Source organism: Zeus faber, assembly GCF_960531495.2.
Source record: "Zeus faber genome assembly, chromosome: 3".
Taxonomy (NCBI): Eukaryota; Metazoa; Chordata; class Actinopteri; order Zeiformes; family Zeidae; genus Zeus; species Zeus faber.
Window position 1 is genome coordinate 8325961 of NC_137190.1, and position 20033 is coordinate 8345993.

At 43.5% G+C, this 20033-nt stretch overlaps 1 protein-coding gene across 1 annotated transcript; it reads right to left on the reverse strand.

Annotated features, from left to right (window-relative positions):
- Nucleotides 1-459: 459 nt before the first annotated feature.
- On the reverse strand, nt 460-19599 carry pepd (peptidase D). Its single transcript, XM_079997007.1, has 15 exons — nt 19574-19599; nt 17408-17588; nt 16592-16719; nt 15604-15667; nt 13379-13426; nt 13089-13150; nt 12528-12572; nt 9764-9839; nt 8249-8295; nt 6556-6624; nt 4773-4850; nt 4046-4194; nt 2336-2520; nt 1241-1432; nt 460-870 (listed from the first exon to the last, which is right to left on the reverse strand). Exons 1-15 carry the CDS (start codon nt 19588-19590, stop codon nt 727-729), a joined length of 1485 nt encoding a protein of 494 aa, XP_079853133.1. The 5' UTR covers nt 19591-19599; the 3' UTR covers nt 460-726.
- Nucleotides 19600-20033: the final 434 nt, after the last annotated feature.

The window sequence follows — 20033 nt, forward strand, 5'->3', positions numbered from 1 at the left end:
ATACACTTTACCTCTAATCCACAAGTACTGTATGTATTGATATTTAAGTTGAGCGCGACTCCTGTACGCGGTGGATTTGGCCCTGGGGGGGCCGGGGGGAGGTGGCTAATCCGAAACAAACCTTTGGATTCCAGCGGTGTGTGCTCACCTGAACCCCGTGTGCGCAGTCCTCTCAGAAACACAACATTTAAAGGTCGACTGCTATGAGGAGTGTTGTTTTGAGAATCATCAGATAAATAAAACCAATTAACTTCATTGCAAACTTCTCTTTTTTGGAATTTGATGAAGTAACACACACACACGGCTGCTTCCCGAGGGGAGTCATCCATCTAGAGGTTAAAATGGGTATTGCACTGTGCAGATTTACCCTTTTAAACATTACAAACGATACGATCGTGATCCAATATGAAAAAAAATACCAGGCAACCACAGAACTGATTCGACAGTTTATCAGTTGCGTAATCTGTATTTATTTCTGTAAATTGTCAATGAATAAAATGATTAAAACATTATGCAGAAAAAGAACAGGACAGTGGTGGTGTTTTTTTTCCAAAATAAAATAATAAAATTTCAAAAAGGATTTCAATTTTATACCAAGCTTTGTTATCATGATTCATCGTCTGTATTTATTTGCGGGTTTAGCATCTGGATGGGAAGATTTGGCTGAAAAAAAATATCTGACATTTTTTGTTTCCGTTCCGCCGGGCGCCTTCTGAGCGACGTCTTTCAGAGCATCTCGCCGCCGACCACGGGGCTGAAGTCTTTCTGGGGCTCGGCCATGAAGGCCTCCACCTCCTCCACCGTGCGGGGGACGCAGGTCAGCAGCTCGACGCCGTCGGCCGTCACCGCGATGTCGTCCTCAATGCGGACCTGCGCACGGCAACGTCACACTTAAGATGAATGCACATGCAGACGTGAGGGCGTGGCGCTAGCTTGACGCGTCCAAACCTTGATGAACCTTAAGGCGTTAGCGAGGCGGACACTGGAAAATAAAAGTCGTTATTTAAGTGTCTACAACAGAAAGGTAGCTCAGCCTGAATCCTGTTTACGTCGAGGCCACGCTGTGTGTTTCCCGTCAGTAACATTAGTTTGTCATGATGAGTAGACCGAACATCTGACATGGAGCCTGGTTCAAATCTTAAACCACTGAAGATTTAAAACCAAAAAAAACCAAAAACATAAAAATGTGGATTTCGACGTGTGTGCCACGCATCAAAAATCACGCTGCGGGCGGACTGACCCCTCCGAAGCCGCGGAAGCGAGCCAGCACGTGGCTGTGGATGAAGCAGCACTGGGTGGGGTTGGCCAGGGCCTCGTCCAGCAGGTGGTTTATGAAGTAGATCCCCGGCTCCACCGTCAGCACCATCCTCTCCTGCACCGGGCGGCCCATTCGGAGGCTCCTCAGGCCGGGCTCGTCGATGCGCTCCACGCCCTGGACGGACAAACACCACCACCGTCACGCTCGCTCCGTGGCAGTTTTTAGCTGAAGAGGCTGATGTACAAGTCTATAAAAATAGTGGGTAAACAATATGTATACTACATATAGTACATACTACATGTACTAATATCATTGTTTTTCATTGACGCCGACACTGGTCCTTCAGGATACAGGGTGTTTGCAGGTTTTAAGAGCCTTTTCAAAGACAATTTTCCAGATATGATTGATTTGACAGATTTTTGGGTGAATATTTGGCAGAAATAGGGTAAGTTATGTTATGAACTGCAAGGTTAGGGATTAAGAACTGGAATACATGGAACTAGTAACCCCCCCCCCTCCCCCCCTCCACAGAACTTGGGAAAAGTAGGAACATGATTTCTCTTCAGGATTCATGCGGAACAGGAGGCAGGTATCAGGTTCAGTGGGAGAGAGGGTGATGCAGAAGAACTTTTGACCAAACAATAAATACGGCTTCATCAAACAACATCTATGTTTGTTGTAAATTCAAATCGAACGCTATTTAATGGCTTTTAAAAGGCCTAATATTTGTAAAACTGAATGGAAGACGTTTCAAGGACCAGAGTTTTTGGTCCTGGAAGCAGCTCTCCAGTCCGACTCCGCGTGGCCTCTGGCTTTGTGCAAAATGACTCCGCTCAGTGAGAGCCTTGTTGAAGCAAACATCACTGTTGTGCTGGTTCCTTACGCACTCGGTTAGTGAGGAGGAGCCCGGTTCGAGCCCCACGCATCCACTTGGCCAATGTTCCCTTGCGCAAGGAAGTAAATCCTCCTCCAAGGACCCCACGCGCCTCAAAATCCTCCCTTCGCTCGGAGGGGGGTGAAAAAAAACCAGAAAACGTTTTCACTTCCCGGGAGCAGCGGGGGGGAAGCTGCACTGACCTCAGGGTAGCCCCCGACGTCGTGCACGTCGATGCCCAGCAGGTGTCCCAGGCCGTGGGGCATGAACACGGAGCCGAGGTGGACCTTCATCATGTCCTCCACGGTGCCCTTCAGGATCCCAATCTTCAGCAGCTCCTCCAGGTGGACGCGGTCAGCCAGGCGGTGCATGTCGGTCCACTTCACGCCTGGAAACACAAGAAGCCTCGGTGTGGGAAGAGTTTCCTGCTTGAATCTTAACTACGGCCGTTTCATTACTGTTGTAAAATAAAGTTATCACCTATTAGGGGTGCACCGATTTCTGGGCTCATATTCGCCGTCTGCAAATAAGACGACGTTGGCCGATGTTTATCCAGTGTTTTTCCAACATATATTTGGTGAACCATGTCAGCCTTTTTTTTGTCTTGTTTTAACGCCTCAGAGAACGACGCCGCAATCGATTTTAGAAGACTGACACGGCTCTCCAGCGCCCCAAGCAGGAAGTGATGCTGCGTTCAGGGGAGCTCGGAAAACACGGGTACCGGCCCGGGACTTCACATTGGGCGCATCCCCATCGCACATATAACGGATCAAATCAGGATCGATTTCCTGGCTTTTTGAACCACATTTCAGACCGAGGGGCGATAATGGAGCTCTGTGGAAAATATTTTCACAGCATAAAGTTGTGAGCCATGAACTTGTGAATGGACCCGCAGATACACTGCAGCTGAATGGAGGGTTTGGCTGTTTAGTTCACCGCTTCGTAGTTGTGATAAATTAAACAGTTTCAGAGGGGCCGTTAGAAAACTGCCTGTTTCCGTTCCCATTGAAGTCCAAAGGCAACAACGACTTAACGGCTGTAGCCACGGCGCATTTTGACAACGGCCGAGCTCCCGACGAAAGTGGATGAATTCCCAATCAACATGAAGAGCTTTACATTCAGATCACTGCTGTCCAGTTGAATCTAGTGTTTAGTAGCCGGGGCCTTGGTCAGCACAAGAAAACTACAAGTATTACTGCAGGACTTAACCACTCCACTAGTCTCACCCACACCGAGTCGGGTTCAGAGGGGGGTGGGGGTGGTTTGGGGGAGGGTGGGGGGCAGATCATCTTGGAGCAAAACTATTGTCAGATTCGGTGTCGGGAGGAGGCTGGCAGTGGTGCAAGGGCAGTTTTACAGACAAAACGAGGTCGGTGGATGAAGTGGGGAAGTGGGGAAGGAACACGAGCACACACATCCGTCGTATTAAAGGGGAACTTTCAGGTTGTTAAAGCCCCTGAATTAATGTGCGGGGAAGCGACGTGGCATACCATTTAAGAATTATTTTTCATTCATAATTTTTTTTTTTTTTTAACTTACAATTACAGCTGGACTCATTTTGTAATGCAATTAGCCTGACAAACCGAACACGACGTTGCACGGGGGAGAGGACTACAGTGAATGGTAATTTGGCGAGAAGAAGAAATACAGAGAGAGGCGCCCGGCGTGTTTTTACGTTGGATTTTGATTTATTTCAGTTTCCCTACGTGTGTGTGAAACGGAAAACGCAAACATAACCGCCGCGTGGCTCCGGAAAATTAGGTAAGAGGGGAGATGAGATTGTTTGCAGATGTTGGCGCACAGTCCCACGTTTCCAAAGAGATCTCCGCAGACCACCGTAAGACCCGGTGGCGGTGCACTCAAGAGACGGAGCGGGCGGCTTCAACCGTTCTGCACGGGGGAGGCCGTCCTACCTGGTTTGATGGCCGCCAGGACGGCTCGGGAGGACTTGAGCACAGCCTCGTAAATGCCTCGCTGGTCCGCGGTGAACTTCCCGTTGGCTGGGAAGGAGCAGGTGATGTCAGAGGTGTAGCAGTGGTACTCTCCACCCATGTCGAACAGGCTGCGGGGAACAGGACACCACGTCATAGCAAGCAGACATTTTATTACACTACTGTGACTCTGCCAAGGGGGTGATACTGAGAATAATGACAAAAATTATTTTGGTCCATGTTGTATTAGGTTGTAGAATTACAAAATCCCAATATTAAACTTCCTGTCGTTTTCTCCTAATATTCCTGTCCAGCCTTAAACATGAAGACACCGTTCTTTAGGAAACAACCTTGTTTTTTTTTAGATTATATTTATGTATATTTCATAGATTTCAGTGAAAGAATCGTTTATAAATGTCTTTTAAGTATGTTCCTTATTTAACAGCATGAAATAAAGCAAACAGTACCTAAAGTACAATGCACAACTTTTATTCATTTGGTTTGAGCACTTCTCAAATAAATGCTGGAATTTGTCATTTATTCTTAATATGTCACTTCACAGCAGTGATCAGGTGCCACGCGCTGATAGGCCGATCAGTGTAAACGTGGAAGGTGTGGAAAATAATCATGGCTGAAATGCACAGACACTAGACATTGGTTTGGTTCTTTGTTTGACTAAAAATAGTAGGAAATATCCAAAACGACATACCACATATCTCCATCCTGGATGGTTTTGTCATTGGGAGCGCCGGCGTGGCCGTAGTGGAGGATGGATGAGTTGGTGCCTCTGTGTTAACGTTGTGTAAGAATGAGCCATACAAACAAAAAGACGAAAAGATGGATAAACACTGGTTCATGCATGTTGCACAGTTTTCAAGTGGCTCGTAATGTCAGTTAATTATGGCTTTCATGAACCAGCGATTTGGTATTCAACGACCTTAAAATACATTTCATATAAACTTCTATTCACGGGGAAATCCGTAACATGGTCTTTGTTGGGTGGATTACACGGCAAGTCCCAGAATTCCATTTGAAACGGAAACCTTTATTTTAGTAAACTTACGGGAAAAACCCTCCTTTTCACTTTAAGAGTCAATTAGTTTTCTCCCTCTCGGTCACTTGAGGCTGCAAACATGCACAACACCAAGACCAACATAACACCAATACATTGAATGCTTGTTTCTTATACAGCAAAAAAAAAAGAGCCGTTTCCACTGCAGCAGCACAGATAGTTGAGCCCAAGGACACACGGCAACAAAACATTACGGGGTGAGTGAATGAGTGGCTGCTCCTCTGCTTCCAAAACTCTACCTCCACGACCAGCTGTTGGTCCTGAAAATAATGATAAAGTTAAAGAAGCGAGCTTTGAACTCCACCCCTGGAGGGCGGCGTCCTGCGCCAGTGGCGTGATGGACGAGCATCAAAGGACGTGGAGCTCAGCTTCATTCATACTATTGTACCAAAGCAATCTCTCATTTCTCCAGCCTCAGTGAGCCAAAAAAAAAAAAAAAGCCTAAACATTTGAGTCAGTAGTATCTGTACTTTCTCTATGGAAATTGGTATAAAAAAAACTGACAAACCTGTATTAAATTAAAGGTTTCTGTAATGCTACCAGTATCAAAATTGTAAACAACAGCCCACCCTGCACTGGAGCAACCCCAATGTGTAACAAGCGCGCTAATAACAATGAGAATGACTGTGTGAGATATTGCGTTAATGTGGGAATTAGTATATTTGATTTCATTGCTTACTAATATTTTTTAATTCATATTTACTTAAAGTGCACCTATTATGCTCCTTTTTACACAAGTTAATGGAGAACTGAGGTCCCCAAAAAACATGCCTCTAAATCCATTGTGTTTCAGTGGGAGGAGCCAACCCTCCCAAGGCCACGGGTTCTGTGAGCCAAGAACTGTATTTATTGAATGTATGTATTTACTCCCTAACTTTCACTGATTTCACCTCATCAGTCCTCCAAAATCTGTTTCTGAACAAGTTTGAGGCGAAAAAATAATCAATCCAGTTGCTGAATCTTCACTCATCACATTTACACAAGGCATCATTTAAAAGTCTGTTCCGACTTTCGTTGCCGCTTTCCAGGCTTGTGGGAGACGCAGACTGTCGCACGCGGGCCTTTTGTTTCACGTAAACGTCAGAAAATAAAAATACAATAAACACATCGACAATAAAGGAAGCCCACTATTTGTATGGGTTTTGTTCGGAGAGACGCACGCCCCATGGGATGGCACAGATGACCACATAAAGAAACCCGTGACGAGCTGACGTGGGTCTGTGCGGAGAGCAGAAAAAATAAAATAAGAAAAGCTTTGGAAACCGAGCGTTTTGTTCACAGCGATTACACACACACAATGTATGACAGAAAATAAGGTGAAGCATAACAGGTCCCCTTTAACTACGGTAAGTGCTCATGTTGAAGCGGTCCTTCATCACCCATCACTGATGAAGTAACAAAGGATGCACTGGTGACGTACGTTCCACAGATGCAGGTGTAGGAGGTGTGGCGTATCCCCCCTCGGGTGTAGCAGTAGTGCTGGAACAGGCTGCAGGGGGGGGGGGGGGATCACATGTTCAATGAAGTATCCTGGTTAGCCGGAATGAAAGGGTTAAATAAAAAAATATTAATTATTAATTGAAATAAAAAAAATTAAATAAAATAAAAGAAAAGTTAATTAGCGGAAAGTCTTGCACTTCCTATGACCTGGTGCCTTTTAAGAATTTTTCTAGCGCTGGTTCCCTCATCGCTAGCAGCCAGCCGTACCCTTAGTGCACATCAAACATCGCGCCGTGTGGGGCCAAGAGCTCTCATACCAAACAGGCTCTCTGGTGGGAAAAATAATATTTACATATGCAAATGTGCCAAGAACAAATGTTATAGTGTTAGAAATCCAGCTAAGCTCAGCAAGTTGATGTTATGAACTTGACTTGCCGTGGCGGACGCACATGCACACACACAATGACAAAGTGAGTTTTAATCATAACAAATCTGGAGTCCTAGCAACCTGACGTTAGACACAACATGGCGGAGCTCCTGAAATGGAAAGTGCGAATGAGTGAACGTCTTGCTCTTCAGACTGCATTAACAGAGCCCTGCTCGCTGCCGATCGACCCCATCCGGGCGCCCAGCCTCCCCGCGAGTACTTGTGTTGGGCTTTCAGAGGTTCGATGCCTTGCTCGAGGTCACCACAACACACTTTTTTTTCCAGCAGTAGCCGAAGAAATAATAAAGCCGACACACTTACAGTGCGTTGTCATTTTGTGATGCAACAGAAGAACAAGAATAAACAACCAATGAGGAAATAAATAAAACCCGGTATATTCATTTACTTTTCCATCCATTAAAAAAAAGAAAAGAAAATAATAATCTACTATTAGCCACCCAGTGGTTTTTCAGTGGCATTTTTAAAAAATGTTCTAGACTTAAATAATGAATTGGTCATTTATTATATACTGTACATGTTTACAGTGCGGTGGATGGGTCAGACTTCAGCGTTTACTCGACACGCCCTCTTCTTTTTCTTTTTTTGTTTTCCCGCTCTTAATCAGGAGGGAATCCAAATCGGGTGGTCTTTCGTCATAACCCCCTCGTCACGTTTCCCTCCCCTCGCACGTGAGAGTCGAGCTCCTGCCAGATCTGGCAAATCTGCCCGGCGACATTTAGCAAAAAAAAAAAAAAGGTTGACGGAGTGAACCGGCGAGAGGCCAAAACGCCGCTTATCGCAGGGGCATCTCCAAAGGAGTGGAGCCGTAGGCGGAAGAGAAACACGCTGTTCTGCCGCTTCCCTGATTAATTTGTACCTACACAGTGCGCGCTGCAGATAGGGCGGAACACTCTTTAATCTCCTGATCCGATCACTTCACAACTTATACGATACACTGCCCTTATTACCTCCTGTGTGGATTTATGTTTTCAGACGGATGATAAATGTTTAATTTCTACTTACATAGCTCATGCGTGTAATCTGCTGTCAAATGTTAATGTGTGTAGACTACGTGCTGTGACATTCTTTACTTATAAGTTGCTAAAATGTCTTTTGCAAATCGTTTTGTTTTTTTTTGTTTTTTTTTGGTCTAACCCACCTCTGCAGGTGGGAAATGTGCCAAATTCCCGTGCGTTGTTACTTTACATGTGAAAACTGGCCGAATCCTAAAAGGGATTTCACTCACCTTTCCATTTCGTATTCTTTCTGTCCAGGTCTGACATGCTTCATGACCTGCAGAGGAAAACAACAAGTTTGTGATCTTGAGTGTTGGAAGCCGACATGGCACCACTGAGTAGGTAAAGCTGCAAACGTTTCAATGAAATGTTTTAGTTTTTTTTTTTTTAACATTGTTATTAATTATCTGTTGTGATAATCTGTTGTTTTTATCGCGCCTAAATCATAAAATAATAATAATAACACACTCATCCAAAATAAAATGATTGCAGTTATTGTCAGGAGAAAAAAAAAAAAAAAGAAAAGAAAATGTCAAAGGTTTGCCCGAGGCGGCTTGTGAACTTCTGAAAGGGGTGTTGATGCTGCCAAAAAAAAAAACAAAAAAAAAAAAACGTGTTTTGCACCAGGCATATTGCTTCAACAAGCCATTTCTGCAAACCGCCGTCCTTTGAGCTACTGGATCAAGGAAGAATTTGACGACTTCAACTCAACGTAATCCAGAGCTTCAGTGGATCCTGCCGCGCCCAAATAACTGCAAAATGTTTCTCTAAACTCAGTTTACGCGACATGGCAAAAACATCACATCACCATTCTTTTCAGGCAGGATCACGATCTTATCACCAATCTTTTTTTTTTTTACGCGTTTTTAAGTTAATCAACAGTACAGCCAAATTAATTTCCACATTTAAAGAACTACAGCCCTAGAAGATAACAAAGGGGGGGGGCGACCGGCGCCACATACAAAGCCTCACCGCGCCTGGCTCTTAATGTTATCACCAAAGTGAGACGTTTATGGGCGGTGTTTAACAAACACGTTGTAGGATCACCTTGTTATTCTGTCTTGTATTAATACTTTTATGATGATGTTGAGCCGGCGCCAGAACCGACACGGCCGCTGAGTGTCCGCATTCCCCGATTTGCCAAACAAAACAAATAGCGATAATGTGTTTTATTTAAATTTAGATATATTTTTTTTATTTCTGTTTACTAATTGAATGAAACCCCCACCCCCGTTAGTGCGCTCCATGCGTACGTTTTGTGCCTTATCTTCTGCCGCTGGATTCCTTTAAATTACATTAAGCAGACGCTTTTATCCAAAGAGACTTACACTTATTCAAACACCGACGGACGCAGCCATCAGGAGCAATTAGGGATTAAGTGTCTTGCTCAAGGACACTATTCCCATTCCTGATTTACAAGTCACCGACTAGCAAATAGTGTGATTTAGGATTTGACTGAGAAAACAACTTTCAATGCCCGTATGAGCCAAAGGACTGACACTGACAGAAGGCGCAGTGTGGCACAATGCTCACCATCTCTCTGTCAAGGCAGAACGTGGAGACATCGTTCACAATCTAATATCGTCATATCGCGCACTTCTAATTCACAGGGTCAGATACAAGTCCACGTTCTTCACGAGACCAGTTTGAATATTCGTTGAAAATTAATGAATCTCCCTCGTGAAAATAAAGGTGACTCCATGTATTTAGATTTGATCTTATCCTCTCTCCGCGAGGGATCTCACCATTTTGTGGGCTTCACTGGAGATCTTGTTGGTGTAGCGCAGGACCTCCAGCTCCATGTCGGTCTTCAGCAGGCGGCTGCAAACAGAACACAAACATCTGACACCACAGACCTGCTCTGCTGACATGCTGCTGGGACGAGCGAACGTGAAGATCTTGAATTAAAACTGCCCGGAGGAAGAACTACATGGTTTGGACCCAGCATACATTTGCATGATATACATAAACCATATTGTTCAGACAGTTTCTCTGGAAATTTGGTTTTGATTCATTTATTTGCTCTAAAAATGGACAGTAGGACAATTTACACTTTTCTAAATCAGTGCTGATGAATTGAAGTGACTGTTGCCCTCGGCAACCAGAGTCAATTGGCAACCATTTTGTGCCTCTGTTACACCTTTGGCAACCTTTTTAACATAAACACAAACAGCAAACTGTGCACACCAAAATAAATACATTTGTTGCATTGGTGATATCTAAATATTTTTGTTACAGTGGGAACCAGAACGCTGCATGTGCATTGACTCACGTGCGCACCAACACCTGAACTTGTTTTAATGCCTTTCTTCCTTTCATCTGTGTTGTGAAAACATCAGATTTCCACACAGTCAGAGAACCAAAAATTGTGCGTCCTGCTCATAGTGGAGTTCTAAAACCCCAGCGCCCCACGGAGCGCCTCTCCTGCCGGCTGACAGCACTGTCAGCCGAAGAGTCCATCATGGCAGTAAAGCAAGGTTATTAGGGCCCAGGATGCAACCCACTTGCGTTTCAGCGAATGTCGCTGGCGACTCATTTTAGCAGTTTTTGTAAACAGCAAAAATTTTGAGTGCAAAATAATTGTAACGCTGCATACGTTGTGATGATACAACAAGTGTGTGATTGGTCTCACTCCTTTAAACAGAAGTCAACTGTCTGAAGTGACTTTGCTCAGCTTTGTGAAGACCCGCTCATTGCTGCTCACGGCTTTAATCTAGGCCGATTGAGCTGCTCCCTTTGTTGAGCGCAAAAAGGCTCGAACCCGTGAATTGCCGCTGTTTTTATGTTTTTTGTCTTTTATCCAGTCAATTTGGTCAAATTTGTCAACATATAGCTGTTACAATACAATAACCAGTTCTTATTTTTGTAGACCGAGAGCATTAACAATGAGCATTGCTCAGACCTCATCTGGTGGAGAGCTTCTTTTAAATGGAAAGATGAAGATTAGAATTTACCACTATTAACAATGAGGGACACACAGGACTGTTGAGATTATTATTGTCTGTGAGCATATACATGTGGGTGTTAGAGAGAGACAGGGACACAGGCTGAGTGTGATCAGGTGAGTGTGACCAGGGGAGTAGTGTTATCACAGCTCTTGTCTGTCCTGACTTGTTTCTTACCCTCTGAATATTCAAATTCAGTAAAGCATCAGATGAAACACAAACTACAAAAAATTGTCAAAATATAAGGTGAATAAAAATGGCAACCATATTTACAGTTTCCGCAACCAAAAGCTGACGCCTGGTTGCCGGCCTGGCAACCATTTTTAAAAGTAAGTGTTGAGCTCTGTTGGGTTATATTTCATCTCTAAAAGGGAAAGGCTCCATTGCTTTTTGTTGGCGACAAGTTCCCAATTTATTGTCTTAATCTGTTATCAATTAAGGCCGATGAGAAAGCCCAATAAGATCAGATTGGTTGTAACTGCAACAGCACTTTGTGAGTCTGTTCTCTCAGTAACACTGACAACACCGATTTCACTTTCACAAGACAAATTTCCAAAACAGGAAACCGCAGCTCGGCAATGTTAACTTCAGTAGTTCCGTCTGTTCCTGCTCTCATCTCCGGCGGTCTGTTAGTGTGAGGTCGAAGACTCCAGGCAGCCTCAAGACAATCCCTGCCTCCTCGGATAACTTAATATGAGGCTGTCACAGTAATTTACAGTTTCCGATGTTTTCCAATCTTTGAAAAGTCACGAGCGTGTGACCTCTGCATCTTAAAAAAACCCAAATAATTGTTCAATGTGAGACACAGTATCTCAAACGTTTCTCCTGGATCTGGGCTGGAGAAGCGGTGGCATCAGTATTCCACCTAGCCAGCCTTATTCTGCCTCTCTGTTATCCGCAAAATACATCTATTTGTCAGGTATATCAAGACACTGCATCCTGACACCCATATCAGTACACGTATCAATCCCCAACAGCCTATTATCTTAGTGAAAGACTGAAATAGATTATTATTATTGTTGTTATTGTAGATTTTATCCATCTACATCATTATTATCTTCATTATTCTTCCAACAGTTTCCGTGTTGTCTCCCGGGGGCTCAGCCTGAAACAAGCGCCGGTGTATAATGAGAATTTCTACAAGAAGAAAATGGTCCTTAAGAAATGACACGGGGGCTACGGTTACCAGCGGTAACACTAATGGAAGCCGGGCTCATAAAAAAGAATGCCCATTAAGAGGAAGCTGCAATACTCTAGACAGGAGGGTTCAATCCAGTCGCTCTTCCCAGGAGGCGTGACCGAAAAGCATTCCTCCTCATTTCTGAAAATGTCAATTCATCTGGAGAGTCCAGAGCCTAACGCCAGGGACAGCCAGGCGAGCACGAAGACTATTACAGCTCGGCACACAGAGCCCGAGGAAGCCTCAACGATTCTGAGTCGGTAGAATGTCAATGAGCAACATTAAAAGGAAAAACAAATTAAAATAAAACTGAAGAAAGGAAATAAAAAACGACTGCATGCCTTTAAGATGAAATAATAAATATCTTATTGAATAATGACTTACCATTCCACAATGACTGGATGCAATGCAGTGTTGTTTACTTGGAAGCTGACAAGGAAAACAAACGGTAACGAGAGGTACATGACATATAACACAACAGGTGGAATGCAGCTTTTAATTTTTAAGCTCTCTGAATGGAATGTGAAGTAATTATGCTGGAAATTTATCTCAGGGTCACGGGCAAAACCGCAATCTGAGTATGTTCACAGTGTGTTGGTGGACATCTAAAAAGGTGTTTGAAGCTTGAAGAACACCCCCCAAGTGTTTTCAAGTAGAAAAGGTCAGCGTGCATAACAGATGGCGTGAACAAACAACGATTTACACGGATAGCGAAAATGAAACACAATAATTAACGCCACCAGCAAGAATAAAATGAACAGTGGCATTAATTGACAACTTACAAGTGACAAGCGTTTGTTTAATCAAATTCGTTACAAAATTATGGAAATCACTGGTAATCTCTATGTCTGAGCTTCTGCGGCATCCTGATAAAACAAAATTCCCAGAAGCCGCCCGAGAAATGCATAATAACATTAATGAATAATTGACGCAAATAAAGCATACCGGCTAATTCCTTCAAAGGAGGATTCACGGCAGATGCTCCCGCTATCGGTGTTCAGTCCTCGCTGGCCTCCGAAAAAACACAAACACATGAGGGGTGACAGTTCAATGTCACTGCAGCACCGTCGTTAGCTCCTGGGCAGCTTTAAAACCAAGTAAACTGCAACTCATTACATTTACAAATACAGCTTGCACTGTCTTGTAAAAAGTTTAAGCTTACTTACGTATTGCAAGCATTGTAAATTACAGCCATTAAGCCAATAAGAGAGGAGTATAAAAAGTACACAGCGTACCAGTGTCAGCAGTACTGCCGGGTTCAGCCGGGACAGGACATCAGCGATCTGCAGAGGTGGTAAATGAACTCAGTATTAAGGATGAGACTGAAGAGGAGATGCATTCTTATTTTGTGACAGAAAGGATATCACTGCAAATTGGTACTGAGGTGTCTATGGCTTCCTGCAACTCAGGGACACATCAGAACGTCAACTCTGATCACTGCAAGAGGTCTGAATGTAAAGGAGGACACCTATGGCCAAACTGAAGCAGGGATATTTGGCTATTGCTGTCATAATGTTAAAAAATTCACAACATTAATTCAACGAGAATTAGTCAGGCTTCGAGAGGGACACTGCCCTTCCAGCTAAAAGCCAACAGTACTAGTTGTTGAGTCTCAGTCTAAGATTTGGTGTCAGGAACAAGAAAAGCTAATTAAGAAACATACAGAGTACAGTGTTTCCCACAGAACTGGATTGTATTTGTGGTAGTAGCTGACTGGGGGACAGGAGTGCACACTGAGCCCTGATCACTCCTTCAGGACACACAGAGGAGCCAAAACGTGTTTGCGTTTTCGATCAACGATATCATATTATTTCTGAGGGCTTCAATGCTTGTTCGGAATTAACAGAATGTGACATTGACGAGCGCCGCTGCCGTTTGGCTCTCGGCCAGAAGTTAGAAGGCGGGTCGCGCGGGAGAGGAGTACAGAGGATTTCGAGCGGCGCACTCCAGTTTCGGAGCACCGGAGGGCTGGTATTTCAATCGGCAGCTCGGGCGTGGCCCCAAAATGAGTCACCGAGATCTGCGGTGCGATTCGGTCCGGTAGATACCGATTGTATAGGAACCGGCGCGGCGCCCGACCTTATAAACATCCAGGGCATGAATGAGAGCGTGCAGGGAGAGGAGGGACTACGAGTCTGTTGTTTGTGAGAGTGAGTGAGTGAGTGAGTGAGTGAGTGAGGTGGGGGGAGCAGGGGCTCTGCACATCAAGGTGCTGTGCGTGGCTTTGCAAAGAAATAACATTTTATCCATTTTAAATAGTAAAAAAAAAAAAAATTTAATTGAAAATCAATATGTGACGGTCAATGTTGATATTGTGGCAGGCCACCACAAATAAATCAATGTACGGGAAACACTTGAATAAGAAACCTTGCCTGGCCCTTTGCTTAATAAAGCCCTGAAGATTCACTCTGCTGCTCGCTCCATTAATTCTGAAATTCCATTTCATTCATCATTTACGAATGTTATTTTTATTTCACTTTTTATTCTACTATTATTCTCCATTTTTCAGACTTTTGGGGGGTTTTTTTTATTCCAATTGTCACCAAGCTTCAACCGGAACAATATGTGCCTGGCGTATAAACCTGATTCCGATTTCCATTCAGTCTTTTCATTTGTGTTTAAATGAAAAGACAAGGGGAGAATGTGTCAACTGTAAACGCTGTGTAAAGAGACTGTTCAAAATGGCCACCGTACCTTACCCACCATAGCAACGTGACGAGTCTCTCTGGCTCTAAACAGGATATGGCCTCAACATCCCGAGAGCGCTCGCTGTGACTAATTGCAAAACAAAGGCCTTGGTTACCCTCGTTATTTCAATGTGTGCTCGGTCACTGGAAAGCGGAATAGGAAATTGAGAGTGGTCATAAATGCACTGGGTATTTGGGGAACTGATCTTTAGTTGTACTAGAACAACATGACACATTAGTGTCACGTCTCTTCATGTTGCATGGTCTGTCTTAAATAAAATATTTTTTGAAAGGTCATTTTTTTATGAACTTGGTTTCAGAGCACTTTGAAAGAGAACTTTTTAAAGTAATCAAAATTGAATTGGTTTATGTTAGTTAGATGCAGCCATTTAAATCAAATTATTTACTTATATTACTTTATAATATAATTATAGGGCTATCACTGGTGGATTCAATTGCAGAAGTAAAGTTCCCAATCGTGTCTTCAGATTTGAGGTTTGAGATGGAGGAGCAGCTCTTGAGGTTTAGATATATTTGATTACACCTCCTAGATCCACGCTCAGACCATCTACAACCACAGCTTTTATCTTTTCCCTCAAGGCCCAATAAAAGAATGATGGCTTTCACCTTTGAAGCCGCCTACGGATGCGCCGATTTCCAGGCCTGTAACTTCACGGCTCAGTAACTTAACTCTAAAGTTCAGTTACTGCAAAGGGAAAAGGTCGCAGGCATCACGAGGACGTGAACACTTGCGCCATCGCGGGCGGGCTTACATCAGGCGTGTACTCCACCTCCTCGACGGCGTATCTGGCCTTAAAGTGCTCCTTAGGGTAGATGCTGTCCAGGCAGAAAACAAATGGTTAAGGAAGAAAAATAGTCCAGCTTAATATATGTAACACAAATGCTTGTATCCCACAAAATAATAAGTGCATTTTATGTCATATATTGAATGCAATGTGAACTTTGAAAAATGCTGATAAAGTTTAAACGGACTAGGTGAAAAGACCCATTCAATCATAAACACCTTGCATTACCATGAGTCTCATGGTATGACAATTATCAAAGCATTTAGATACACCTGGAATTTCAAAATGCTTCCCAAATACACACACATCATTTTATTTTCCCCATACGATATGTAAATGGTAGACTGAAACACTGCGAGAACCAATTATTTTAATTACCAAACTTTACCAATTAGCATACTGCAGTTTTTGTTGTTACTATAGCAACAATGGGTGTTATCCTCGTTTTCTGGAAGTCAATCTATTTAGAAATGCAGCGCTTCACTGGTTCAATAAATGAGCAAATAACCAATTGATTCATGATTAAATAAAAATGAAATAAAAATAATTTATGGAAACTGCGATTCACTGCCCTGCCACCGAGGAGGCGATTTATTTATGTACGAATTAGCCAGGGGAGCCCAGCAACTGGAGGTGTTAACATCACCTCTTCCTTCACACCACAACATCTATCTAATAGTCATGTCACCATGCATTCTTTTTACATTGCTACGCAGTGGGATTACCGCAAGGGAAAATTTATTATGGGCCTCTGTTAAAACTGTGACCCCCACAGGGCCGGTTTGAATGGATTTAACTTAAATTGTCTCCCAGTACGAGCACTGAAGATGCAGAACAATGACTTACACAAAACAATGACCTACATGCTGTTTTTGCTATTCGGATTCTAAATGGAAGCCATCAGCATGCTGGTGGTGATGTCAGCTGTACAGAACACCATGGACAAACGACTTACTCTCCCATCCAGGTTGCATAGCTCTCAGGCAGTTTGGGAACAAAAAGGATGGATTTCCCCGTGTCCACGTCTATCGCTCCAAAGCAGTCTGGCTCCGTCACTCCGAAAGCCCAGTGGAAAAAGGACTCCTATGGAATCCAAAAAATCAGACAGGGTGTCAATAATGCTCATACTGTTCAATATAGTAATATACAACTATGTTGTGACATTTCCCTTTCAGCTCATCTCAGACTATTAGAAACCAAAACAAAACAGGTAGATGTTAACAGCAAAAAAATGCAGTGATAATACCCAACTATTTTACATCTTTAACATCAGGAGTGACAAAAAAAACCCCCAAAAAAAGCATGTGCACTACCTGAAAATTAATCCAAATCAGTGTGCCCCACTGAAAATAAAAATCGCAGCAACACAAGGCAATGTGTCCCAGAAAAGCCATCTTTTAGGAAGAGCAGCAGTTGCTCTTTGAAGGTCAAAGATGTGAAAGTAGAGGCCAAACAAAAAAAATGCATTATCCTTGTTATTGTGGCTCCAACTTCTGTTTCAATGGTATTACACTTCTACAACTGTGATGTTGCACTGAGAGTACACCAAAACTTCAGAACAATGTCTCAATATGACCTGAACTGACACTGAAGCTTTGTGCAAAAAAAAGTAATAAAATAAGTACATTTCACCTCGCAATAATTAAAGCCTGAATTAACAGAGCGCAATGTCAACAAAAGTTAGGGGAAAGAAGGCTTGTAAAGAAATAATATGTTTGTGTGGGCTGAATGAAGAGCTTAAGGAGCAGTCTGTTGACCAGTCACATCCTACCTGTCTGAAGAGGACATCTGTGTCTGTGCAGTACCTCTGCTTCTGCTCCCCTCCCTGCAGCAGAACCACTGACTTGGTGCCCACTGCTTTGGCTCTCAGCCCCTGGCACAGCCGGCGGCGGTTCTCTGCGAACAGGGCAGCAGACACCCTCAGGGTCTCCTTCCCAAGCCAGTGGACTGGTCTGCAACGAGAAGGGAGACTCGGCCTAGTGTGATATTTCAAAGGGGCCTGATGTCACACTCAATGGAGCAAGATTATTACTTTATCGAAAGTTAGCTTCAAATGTGGTAAGTTAGCTAGTTGGACGGTTCTTTTTTTGTTTCAACTATTTCACTTCTTAGGATCGCAGACATTCCAATCATGCTTACTTTTCTATTTTGGACATTAAACATCTGGAAAAGGAGAGAACCAAACTGTATATTTTGAGAATCTTCAAATTGACTTATTTAATAGTTGGCCCAGAGATGTTAACTTGCCTGCTTAGCAATATAATATTCTGAGATTTTACTAGATATATACTCAGCGAGGCAACCTTAGTTTCCTCGATACGCATGATAAAACTTGATCTTTTACCCGTACTCCACTGATAAGATAGCAAACTTTATTTACCAATTACTTGAGTGCAAAGGTTCATCTGTTACGTTATTTTTCCACACCAATCGTCAACACTTGACATTGCCAGATACCAAATGACCTATGTAGTTAAATCAAGATTGGCAAACTTCAAGTAAGACCCAACCTGAAAATGTTGTTTGGAATATGTTAGGGTAAAAATGTATATTAAAAATATTTTCATCTTACATTTTAAAAAATTCTGCATTTGTTATCATGTTATTAGATGTATTATATATTATACTGTATACATTCTTCTCAGAAGAGGAAATGTTTTCCTCCCCACTATTACAAAAGCATTTATATAATACAGTCAAATAGGATGATATTAGGGTGATATCATGAAATATAACTACTGGCGGAGATTTGGATAGGCACAATAATAGATTGAATTACAGGAAACATACTCATCCCTGTATCTCAAAAGTGGCCGATTTGAATGGCTACGGCTGCAGATCGCTTCATTATAGTTTTTTTATTATCTAGATAATTCAAGATTCAAGATCAACTTTATTGTCTCACAACATCGAAACTTTTGCTCGGGCTTCACCCATGCTGCGGCTGCAAAATACGAACACCCCACACACAACAAACACGCACAGAGATGTTAGTAAACAAAAACACACAGCAGGGTCCAATAACGCACCCAGACCTCTTCAACTGCACACACCACGTAGGGACAACTTTTTTTCCAGTGCAAGTATAATGAACAAAAAGGTTCCTCCGGGTCCCAGCAGGAAAACAACACGATTACCTCAGTCGGATGAATTGATTAACGTGAGATAACCTCCGACATCGGTCGTTTTATCATTTATCGATTCAGCATCATTTGAAGAGCACATGTACAAAAAGGTCAACAACCTAACAGGGAGGATGCACCCAAAGCCCGGCAAGTTGTTGTTCTAGAACCACAGCATCTTTCCACCAGGAGAGCGGGGCTGTGGAGGCGGGTGGGGCGGCGGGAGCCCAGGTACAACCGCTCGGCGAACATGTTTTAGACGGTAAGAGAATAACAAACACACAACGCAATACTCCGTCGTGCGAGGCTTCCAGGTAGTTTGTCTGCAGTGTGCGTTTCCACCCGCACAGCCATGGAAGGCGCCGAGTGACGTCACAGGCTGGCGTCAGCCCGGTGCATGTGTTGTTGTTGTTTATTTGTATTTACCTCAAAGCCTTCGTTCGTATGACACTCGTCCGTCTGAACTCCCCGCAAAACACGGGGAAACAAACCCCGAATAGTTTGAATTAGAAATTAGAAATAAGCGGAACCCATCATCTTAAATACATAACAATAACACCCAGTGCGTTCGAATTAGCGTTAGCATCGCGCTGATAAAGTTGACGCCGCACCGACGCCGGGAAGCACCCGCGGCTGTTCCGCAACTCACGGCGCGCAACACGCCCGGAGCGCGCTCGTTCGTTTAACCGCAACAGCAAGAAGCAGCCCGAGACTACCACAGCGGGGCCAGGACTAGAGCCCGAAATGATGGACGTTCGGAGCCGGTTTGAACCGCGCGTCGCCGTCGGGCGCTGCGGGGAGGGAGAGCCACTCACTCGGGTCCGGCGGCCATGACGCTGGTCGCGGCTGTCACGTGATCCCCGGGCGTGCCGCGCGGTTTTGTGCGAGCCGCCGATCAGATGACCTGTCCTCCGGCCAATAGGAGGCGAGGCCGGAGGCCGGAAGTGAGTCTGCGTTTGTCAGCGACATGGAGACGTTGTTTTTTATTATTTTAATAATTTCCTTATTTAATTATTAAAAAAAAAAATATATATTTTTTTTAATCAATTGTTATCTTGGATGACGTTTACAATGATGATTTAGTCATTTATGCAAAGTGAACAAGATGTGTTTGATTGTATATTGTTTGTTCAGTAAAAAACTTCCATGTTGGCCTTGCTGCAGACAAAGCTGTTTTGATGCAATAATAAACTCAACCAAACGCAAACGCAGACGTGCAGACGACGGAAAGACTGATCACTCCCAATCGTAGGGTTTTTTTGTCTTTTTTTTATC